This window comes from Lactuca sativa, chromosome 9, assembly GCF_002870075.4.
Source record: "Lactuca sativa cultivar Salinas chromosome 9, Lsat_Salinas_v11, whole genome shotgun sequence".
Classification (NCBI taxonomy): Eukaryota; Viridiplantae; Streptophyta; class Magnoliopsida; order Asterales; family Asteraceae; genus Lactuca; species Lactuca sativa.
Genome location: NC_056631.2, coordinates 14,216,861 through 14,228,024, shown reverse-complemented (window position 1 = coordinate 14,228,024; position 11,164 = coordinate 14,216,861). Strand labels below are relative to the sequence as shown.

The 11,164-nt window shown below is 32.3% G+C and overlaps 2 protein-coding genes and 1 non-coding gene across 3 annotated transcripts; 2 read left to right on the top strand and 1 right to left on the bottom strand.

The window, feature by feature from the left end:
* Positions 1–1,176: 1,176 nt before the first annotated feature.
* Positions 1,177–6,385, top strand: LOC111880239 (probable pectate lyase 8). Its single transcript, XM_023876649.3, has 5 exons — positions 1,177–1,389; positions 1,592–1,648; positions 2,072–2,152; positions 4,869–5,754; positions 5,865–6,385. Exons 1-5 carry the CDS (start codon positions 1,310–1,312, stop codon positions 6,081–6,083), a joined length of 1,323 nt encoding a protein of 440 aa, XP_023732417.1. The 5' UTR covers positions 1,177–1,309; the 3' UTR covers positions 6,084–6,385.
* A 117-nt stretch (positions 6,386–6,502) lies between these two features.
* LOC111880244 (U1 spliceosomal RNA) lies at positions 6,503–6,671 on the top strand. Its single transcript, XR_002846425.1, has one exon. It is a non-coding gene; the product is annotated as a U1 spliceosomal RNA (small nuclear RNA).
* Positions 6,672–8,232: 1,561 nt separating this feature from the next.
* LOC111880241 (uncharacterized) lies at positions 8,233–10,292 on the bottom strand. The gene is made up of 4 exons (XM_023876651.3): positions 9,990–10,292; positions 8,844–8,905; positions 8,622–8,726; positions 8,233–8,510 (listed from the first exon to the last, which is right to left on the bottom strand). Exons 1-4 carry the CDS (start codon positions 10,195–10,197, stop codon positions 8,373–8,375), a joined length of 513 nt encoding a protein of 170 aa, XP_023732419.1. The 5' UTR covers positions 10,198–10,292; the 3' UTR covers positions 8,233–8,372.
* Between the last annotated feature and the right edge of the window lie 872 nt (positions 10,293–11,164).

The window sequence follows — 11,164 nt, the reverse complement described above, 5'->3', positions numbered from 1 at the left end:
GAGCAACATGACAGTCTTGAGATTGGTAGTTTTTCCACTTTTAATCGAGTTCTTTTTAAGTAGGTGTGGCATTTTAGGACTTATCCTGACGCATCATTGGTTTGAGTAGTCAAAGTTGTCTATGGTGATCATGGTTTTATGACATGTCGTGCCATGGTATAAGTTTAATACAACTTGGTTGAACATTAGGCCATCCCAATGGGGATTTAGTGGTGAGTTCAATGAACAAAAAGTTAATGATGTGGAATGCAATGCATGAAACCTATCATTGTGGATCAAGTTTAATGGATTAGAGTATAATCGTCATTAGACGGTGGTATTGAAATTTATTACTTTTTTATATTTTTTTTACCTAATTTTCTAATGTATTTAAACAATTAGAGGGTCCACATATGCATAAAGGTATATGTAATTATTTTTTATTTATAATTTATTTTATTTTATATATAATAATTCAATTTATGAAATGAATTTATATTATAATATTCTAAATAATAAAAAATATTTAAATCTTAAAAATATTTTAAACCTAAGGCATATGGGGCAATCGTTAATTAATAATTTGTAACTTTTAATTTCTAGTTAATGTAATATTTTAGATTTGCCTATTAATATTATTTGTAAAAAATATTATAAAATACTAATGTGAGAAGCTATTAAACTCTTAAAAGTTTAATACAATATAAAATTTAATGGATAAAAGGATATAACTAGTGGAATGTTGAAATTGAGTTTTTAATCTTAAGAGTTCAAACTCTACACTCTTAAAGATGGCCTTATCAAAGTTTCAAATATATTGTGACATAAAGGTGTTAATCTGTATTCGTTTTACATGAAGAAAATTGGTGATGGTTCCTTATTGTCTTTATGGGAGAGGAAGTTTGGTTGGGGGATATTGTGTTAAAAAGCTAAAATTTCACTTGACATCTATAAAAGGTGGATGCAAATTTAGGAATTGGATACATTTTTATAAGATAATAAAATTATTTAGTTTCTATTTTTATACTAGTTATTTATTTATTTATTTATTTATTTATTTATAAACCACAATTGTGTATTCACATATCGTCCCTACTCCATCCATACAAAGGGAGAGTGGGCTAACCTAACCAGGTTAGAAGAATTAACCTAACCCTGGTTAAATCTTATATCAGGAGGCGTTTATGGCTTCGTGATGGAGTTGTCCCTTTTATCATCTTTCTATTTAAAGGACTCCGTCATTGAGCCCTGTTCTCTGTTCAGTTGATCCTCCATTCCATTCTTCTTTCTCTGTACTCGCACACAACATTGTGCGAGAAGTGAAGTCACAATGTCGGTCTCTCTCAGATTTTCGGCGCTCTGTTTATTTCTGGTTTATATGCTTTTCCTTTCCGTCAATGGCGTTTCGAGGTAACTTGAAACAATGTCGGAAGTAATTCAATTAGCAATATCCTTTTCACTATGTATATTTACAAAACTGATTTAAGTTTTTACGAGTAATATTTGATGTCACACAGCGTACGTCTGGATCATGTTAAGTGTTACAATGATGCATCGTTGTTAATTCTAGGAAATATGAATTTGATTCGCTGAGGTATTTTTGTGTTTTCAGTATGGAGGAGGAAACTGAGTTGCAGAGCTTAATAGACAACTCAACAATGGCCGATAGGTTAGTTGCGACGACTTTAATATTTCTGTAGAGTTAATGGCTGAGTTAATGTGCTAATAATTGCGTTGATCGGGACTGTTTCTATTTGATAACACAATGTCCATTTTGGTTATCTCCGGTGTGGATATTTATTTATTTGTTAGATCCACCTGCTTTCTCTAGCATTAACTGCTTTGAATGTTATACGATGGGTTAGATGTGATATACAACCGGATAATATGAGATCTTGTGATCGATGTGAGCTATCGTACAAATGTGTACTTTATTTCAGCCAAAATTCCGATTACGGAGTTGCTTTTGTCTTTTAGATTTCTAGTTGATGTTATCGATATGCTATAGAATTCGTCTTCTGTAGCTTTAAACATATTGTATAGATTGGATCATGAATCGAGAACTGATCTGGAACTGTAAATAAATATCCAGGAGAAATGAAAATATTGCTATTGAAAAGAATGATAAGGCTGTTGAAGAGAATCCGGAAAGGGTCGCTTCTATGGTTGACATGTGAGTCTATTCTCTTCTCTTTCTTTTTATTTTCTCACTTATTAGCTACACAGATTCATGTGCTTCAACTGTTTGCCATATTATTTTAATATATATGGGGTATAATAAAAAGAATATTTAAATAAAGTATCACATGGTCTCTGAATATCAACAAAACAATACCATGATCTTGTTTGATGGTCTCTTCTTGTCCTCATCACCCTTTTAAACACTTTGTAAATTACAATCTGTAACATTTCCAATATATATATATATATTTTTTTCATGATCAGATATAAATAATTTTGTAAAGATGAGAATGTGATAACATTCAATATTCACTTAAATCCCATCCAACCCATGTGAGAGCATTTTGTCACCTAAAATGTGTGGTACATTATGATTTATATATATGTCATTTGGGTCATTGGGTGGTCCTTACATCTAAAAATTAACTATTAAAACACAGTTTTTATAGGTGAAAGGTCTGTTTTCATTTTTTTTTTTTTTTTACAAAAGAAGTTGTTGTAGTCATTATGGCATATATCACACAAATAAATGAATTTGTTACTTTAAGATCTCCCCATGAATAAAGCTACATGTCACAATAAAAATATTAAATGTATTCTTTAACTTTCGGAACAAACTAAAATACTTGTCCCTATTACTTTTATCTGTTTTAGTATTTAATCTTATCTCTATAACAAGAAAAGACAATAAATGAATTTGTCACTTCAAGATCTCCCCATGTTCTTATGATGTTGCATCTTTTTACCATTTTACTAGCATCTTTATGTGCCAGCGTGCCCACATGACCTTGCTTCCAATTAAGCATTTAATATACAGCATCTCTTCTGTTTTTTTTCTAATCATCTTCTTTTTAATATATTATACTAAATCACATTAGCATGCCTTCACCTATCATCTTCATTCATACCTCTTAGTATAATAACTTTATTATTTATTATTAAGATTAAGACTAACTTATTCTACGTTTGCTTTTGTCACGTGATTAGGAACACTTCTTTTTCATAATCATATCACCATTTATAATTTTTCATCTACGAAACTAATCTATGTAAAATCATAAATAATATCGATAATGGTACTAAATGTCAATTTTCAACTGAAGAAAGTACCTATGTACAATATTGTGTGTATATGAACTCACCAAATATAGTATTTAATTATTTAACTATTCTGATGAATAAGAATAAATGGATATACTTTTTTCACATGCATGGTGTCTTGGAATCAATCAGCTAAAGAGATTATTTATAGATCTTGCATAATGCATATGCATGCATGGTACAATTATACATTCAAACTGATTGCAAAATGCCATAGGCTCGCCAAGCTTGACCGGGTCCCACAAAATTGGATCATTTTGGGTCCAGTTCTGGGCATATGATCAGGAACAAGTCCGATTCGGAGTTTTACTAGATCTGGTTTTCACATGCAACCAAACCAAGTCATGTTGTGAGATATCTTTAATTTTCATATACCGACACAACCATATCCGTATTTAAAGATTTAAATGCTATGAAGCTTTTTTCCCCCACCGACGATACATGTGTCAATTATTTATTATTCCCATCCCTACACATTTATTGCCACCGGAAAAATCATGTTGCTTCACTTTCCGTATAATCCGTATTCATATTTCTCTTTATTTTATTCATTTGGTCCATTAATATTCTTTATTAGTAGATTTGAATAATTTCTAAGAAGAACAAAACCAGTCAATGGTTCTGTAAGTCATTCTCAAATTAAACCATTGAACTCTTTAAATCTAATGCATTATGGATTCGCTATCATCATTCCGTTTTTATACAACTTTACGTATTGTCTTTATAACTCATTAATTAAAGTTTAACAAATTTCAATAGAATGCCTCATCATATATATATATATATATATATATATATATATATATATATATATATATATATATATATATATATATATATATATATATATATATATATATATATATATATATATATATATATATATATATATATATATATATATATATATCATGTTTTTAATCATTTGTTATTTAACTTTTACTTTTATGTGTACATCATAGTATAAATATTAAAAAAAATTCCATAAAACTCAACTATTGTATAAATAAAATATACAATAAATGTAATGATCGATATAAATAGCATGGTACCTCAAAATATAGTAATCTAAAAAGCGTGATACTAAAAAAAAACAATACCTACATATATATCTCGAAAAAAAATCGCATGAAATAAACCAAAGTTATCATGTCTTACCTTTGATAAAATTAGCATATATTCAACTTATACGGTACATATAATTTTCAATGATTGTGATTAATTTAGTTTAAATTTTAAAAATTATTATTATTCATTTAAAATACTACGTATGAGAGTTAACTTTCAGATGTACACAAAAATGCAATAGGTTGGACAGCCATTAGGTTTTTAAACAACTGTAAATGTTTGGTGCCAAAAATAGTTTGAATTTATTTATTTATTTATTTATTTTTGGCAAAACTTATTATCTCATCAATCTTATTGACATATAAGAATGTTAGAATTTGAACACTAAACCTATTGTATAGAATTTTATACTCATTCGATAAGATAAAACCAGCTCAATTGTATTATTAGTTTAGATAAAACCATAATATTATTGTGGATATATTAAAAATAATACAAATAATTGGACTTGTAATTGATGAAGATTTGAAAAATTGCAGGAGCATTCGCAATAGTACTGAAAGGAGGAAATTAGGATTTTTGTCATGTGGCACCGGGAACCCAATCGACGATTGCTGGCGGTGTGACAGGAACTGGCAGCGCCACCGCAAGAGGTTGGCAGATTGCGCTATTGGGTTCGGACGTAACGCAATCGGCGGTCGTGACGGACGGTATTACGTCGTCACCGATCCTAATGACGACGACCCCGTACACCCCCGACCGGGAACTCTCCGGCACGCCGTCATCCAAGACCAACCTCTCTGGATCATCTTCAAACGCGACATGGTGATCACACTAAAACAAGAACTAATCATGAACAGTTTCAAAACAATCGACGCTCGTGGAGTCAACGTCCACATCGCAAACGGCGGTTGCATCACAATCCAATACATCACAAACGTCATCATCCACGGACTCCATATCCACGACTGTAAACCAACCGGAAACGCCATGGTCCGAAGCTCCCCCTCACACTACGGCTGGCGAACAATGGCTGACGGTGACGGAATATCCATCTTCGGCTCCAGCCATATCTGGATCGACCATAATTCTCTCTCTAACTGCGCCGATGGTTTAGTTGACGCCATTATGGGTTCAACCGCGATTACAGTTTCTAACAATTACTTCACCCACCACAACGAGGTTATGTTACTAGGCCACAGTGACACCTACGACAGGGACAAAATTATGCAAGTCACCATCGCATATAATCATTTCGGTGAAGGTCTTGTTCAAAGAATGCCACGTTGTAGGCACGGGTATTTCCATGTCGTAAACAATGACTACACACATTGGGTAATGTATGCTATTGGTGGAAGTGCAGATCCCACAATTAACAGCCAAGGCAACCGATACCTTGCCCCTGTTAATCCTAATGCTAAAGAGGTAAATTTTACTTTTATCGTTTTTCATGAGTTGTCGAGGATCTTTGAGGCCATTTTTTTCAACAAATTAGATTCGATCGTTTTGCTCATGAGTGTTGTCTAACTAAACAGGTGACTCATAGAGTGATGACAGCTGGAAGGTGGAGGCATTGGAATTGGAGATCGGAAGGTGACCTAATGTTGAATGGAGCATTTTTTGTCCCATCAGGGAAAGGAGCGGGAGCCAGTTACGCACGTGCCTCGAGCTTAAGTGCTAAACCATCGTCTGTTGTGGCGTCTCTTACTTCGGGATCGGGTGCGCTTGTTTGTCGACGAGGCAGAGAATGTTAGAAAAACGAGTATATTAATCTCTCTCATTTTTGAGAAATCTCAGTTTTCATTTTTCTGAACATTCTCTTTCGTTTTTTATTTGGAACGAAATATTTGAGAAGTGTACATCTAATTCTATTTTCCCTCTCCTCCCTTGTAAATTTCTGTAGTTGTTTACGTAAAATTCTCTTGATAGATGAAATTCAAGAGAGGAAGTGAACAGCAATTTAAGTGTGTTTACCGATTGTTCTTTTGTAATCCTTTGTTACTTCAATAGAACTATTATTACTTTGAAAGAAAAGTGAAAACTCTTATTAATATTATTATTATTAGCTATTTGTCTGTTCCCAACTACCGATTGTTGTCCCACATTGATGGGCGAGAGAAAAGAGAAAAGGAATAGAGGAATATAAAAAGAAAGGGGTGGGGGCTTTAAAATCTTACATACCTGGACGGGGTCTTAATGGGTGATCAGGAAGGCCCATGGCCTAGGTGGGTGACTTCCATTGCACAACAAAAAGGAAGGGTGCCAACCTAAGGTCGGCCCATGTTGGTCGATCCTACGTCGTAATTTGTGGTAGCGGGGGCTTGCGTTCGCGCGGCCCCTTCTAAATGTTTTAGTCCAAAGTTTTGTTTTTTTTGTTCTTTTTTGGTCTAGTATATTAATTTCTCAATTTTATGTAAGGAAAAAAAAATCTTGCAGGTCAAAATCTTACCTGCCATATACAGCTATTTTTAGAATTTTTATCATTGTAATTTCTTAACTTAACTTTATATTAAGTAATAATCATTGCATATAAAACTTAACTTATTCGACACATTGATTTAAGTAGGATTTTTTACTCTAAACAAAACAGATTGACAAGTTTATAGTTGAGAAATAAACTCTATATACTATATCAAAAAAAAAAATAGCATTAAAATACTTGACTATGAATATTTTATCGTTATTTGGTCGACTGTGTATGTATGGATAAACAATATGGAATTGCACACATCCAAACAAAACAAAACTCTCTTATGATATACAGTGTACACACCATGCCCTTGACGTGGTGTTTATGTGGCGTTGATGTGGACACGTGAGCACCTCCCCCTTTCCCCCTCCCCTATAACAATGGTGTGGTGGAGCTTGGCGTGAAGGAATGTGACGAGAGCCATTACTAACCATGTGGATGTTCTCTTTTGGTTGGTGCATCTTCACCGGCGTGAGGATGGTGAACATCATCACTGACGTGAAATTTTCGGCTATAATTAAGTGTCATCTCTCTATCATACAATAACCAGTTGAGATACATCATAAAGACTTGAAATTTTCGGCTATAATTAAGAGTCGCTAGTTAGACAAGCCATTATTTATCAAATTTTCATTTATCCGATTAGAAAGACAGTTAATCTAAATAAAAATACAATATTCATTTTTATATCACTAACATGACTTTTTTTAGTACTTTGTACTTGCAACTTCTTTACTAGTGTTTCTAATCGTCACACATTACTCTAATTTTACAAGGCCAACAAAGAAGCTAAGTATATATTGTTTGAAAAAATGATGTATACGTAACTTCTGATAAATTGGCATTAATTTTGGGTCCTTGTGGCTTGTTGTATACGTTGGAATAGCATAGTAATGCATACACTAATAATAATAATAATAATAATAATAATAATAATAATAATTTTGAGGCATTTATAAATCATGGAGTATCAATTTATGCTTTGATAACTGTGTTAACTAAAGATAAATTGGATTTGTATGGGGATGTATAAACAAGAACTTTAACAAAACAATATTTTGGGTGCAATTGTACTCATGAAAACAAAACATATATCCGCAAAGAAGTGCAAATATCGACAGCTTTGGATTGAACCTCGAGTGTCCACAGCAACCTATCAATGTGTCACCCTGACCCAACCTTTTCTAACATAAACTTAAAGAAAAAACACATTTCCCAATTGTTTTGCGACCTTTAACAATATTCAAACATTTTAGTTACATAATATATCAAATTTATTTTAATTATTTTTTTAGATTGAAAAACATAACAACTTTATAATAAACTTACCAACCATAACTACTATTTCAATTTTGTCCTCTACTAAACCAATTCACTCTATCATAACATGAATGTGCATTCAACCTTTCAATTTCAAAAAAAGAAAAACTTAATTTTGAGTCGAAAGATTACCATATGTTGACCAAAGAAAGTAGAACCGATCATTTTTGTGACAACTTGAAAAGATTTGTATAAATCCAAAATATAAATGGGTTCATGGATTTACAAAATTTACTAATGAATATTGATGTATTTATTTGTACTTCTCCATGATTCTCCTTGCTTCTTCAAGGCTTTCTTCTGTTGAAGTGGTGGTGGTGCTTCCGCCACCTGTGGGGCCCTCATCTTTGTTCAAGGCGATAAACACAAAGTAAATCAATCCCATTGTCGTCTGTTTCATATATAAACATCACAAGTCACAACAAGATTAACATAATGATAATTTAAATCTAGTAATTAAGAAAATTAAGCATATGGTATTTAATTATGGGTGGAAATATACCAGAAAAAAGAAAGCTGTAGACAAGAATGACTTGAGTAGAAAGAGTACAACAGCTGCTCCAATTACACCCACAGATATCCTAGCAATTGGTCTTGGTATAGAATCCTACAAAAATGATAGTATGTTGTATAATTTAATGCAAAATATGGAAATTAAATAAGTACATGACTTCTGTTTATTTCGATATTAAAAGATATACAAAGTAGAAAGAAGACAACTTACAGGCACTAAATTTGTTCCTGCTTCAATTCCATCTTTTCCTACCTTATATGCTTTTTGAAGCACTTAATCACCAACATATCAACATAAAAGTTAGCACAAAATCATATTTAATAACTTTTATTGACTAATTAAAAAAAATATGTATATTTCAATATAAAGTCTGCATGAAAAAAGACGTCTATTACACAACGTGCAAATAACGTCTTTGCTAATAAAAATATGTACAATGAATTCTTAACATCTTATTTCACTTCCATAATTCAATTTTTTTCGGTAATGAGTAAATTAGTTTCCTGAATTCCTCTAATGCATCAAAATATATTGACATATAGTATCCAATAAATCAAAACGAGCATGAGTGTTCTAACTATAACAAATCCTACTATAAGACATAATTCTGCAAAGTTCAAAATTATGGTATAAACTGGGTTTACAAACATGATGCATTAGCAACTAACATATCCGTACCTAATTTGGAAATTGCTCAGAGGACATAATCTGTAACTTAGGCCCCCGATAAAATTTATTTCGTTATAAAGTGCAATAATGGAGCAAAAAGCACTCATTTTTCAGTCCCTTAGTTTTACATTCAAGTCCAATTCCCCAAATATCCATAGTGTGATCAACTGAAAATTACAATTTAAACTCCAGTGCTATGAATATGTGCAAAAACTCATAGTTACTTAGTTAATCTAATCGTTTCACTGTGACTTCAATGATGGAAAATGTTTGGGTATGTATCACTCAAATGTCCAAGAAATCCAGTTTTATTGGCGCCAAGTTGATGGAGATTGTTTGGCTATCACTAAAAATGCCTAATATACCTTTCAATTTTAAGGTTTCGGTAAATTCATCAATTCATAACACTGCAAGAAATTTGGTTTCAAACTTTCGAAAATGATGCATCTTTCAAACGACATCCAAAAAGCCAGCAGTAGAAGAGAGGGCAATATATTTTAGGCAAAATTCTTTCTAACTGATAAGATATGGAAGAGTGGAAATCTCAATCCCTATTACAAATCGTCCATACATACCACCAATCGAAATGAAAAATACCAAACGATTTCATAATTTCATATGTACATTCAGAAAACAAACAAATTACGTTCTACCAGACCAGGGTTCGAAACTGAATTTACGAAATACCTTTGAAAAAATTTGATTGTGCTGCGTAGATTCGAGACCTGAGCTTTCTATTTTGAACAACTGGAATCATAGACCGCTTCTTCGACTTCAAAAGCGATTGGCATGGTAACTGAGAGCTGAAAGCTAGGGTTTTAGATTTGTAACTGTATGATCTTGATGAATAGTATACTGGGGTGCATAGAGTATGAAAATTAAACGTAGAAGCCATGAAAATTTGTGAAGTAATTTATGAATGTTCGATAGTCGATACTCTTATCAGAATCACATATTAGTGTGAATGCGCGTGTCTTGGCGGAAGAGATTATGGTTGCGGGAAGAAGATGGCTAGAAGAGTGGGCTTAATTTTGGGGCTTAGAGTTCATGACACTTTTACTTCGGCCTAATAAATATGGCCAATGGCCCATATATATTTCCTATAGTGTTGTAGACAAAAAAGCCAAAATATAATGATGATATGATTTATATGAATATGATATTATGAAATATTACATCAGTTAAGATGTTAAGGGACAGAAAATAAAACAATCTGCACACTGCACAATTTGCAAATTTGTTATTCTGAAAGGGAAATATGTCATGAAAACATGTATGTATTAAGTGCACCTTGTACAATCTGCAAATCCAATGGTCTTGTATACAGACATCCTAGTTATATACATCAACAACAAGAATATTATCTAAGTCCCATATAAATAGGGTAAAAGAGGGGTATGATGGTCGAGAGCCCCTACCATAGGTACGAAACTGTTTCCGTAAAAAACCTTCGACAAAACAAAAGAAAAAAACAAATACAAATACAAATAAATAAAATAAAAATAGATGTTCATAAAATTTTCTATTAGATAACAGCCACCACTTCCGTAGTAAGTCATGCCGGCTTCTTAGATTTCCTTCCAATACTTGTGTTCTTATTCGTGTTATAATTGTTGATCTTCATTCTGTTATTTTAGTTTAATTTTGTAGGGCTTTTTTGCAATTTATTTATTTGATGGTGTTATTTATATTATGAGCCCTCTTACTTTTATATATATTTGTCCAATTTTTTAACAATGTATGGCTCGTTATACTATCTTTGTATGTATAGAGCGACCATGACTAAAAGGGAAGCTGATGGAAGTGTAGTGAAAAAAGAAAATTTGACATGGACAAATCATATGGATAACGTTATCGTTGAA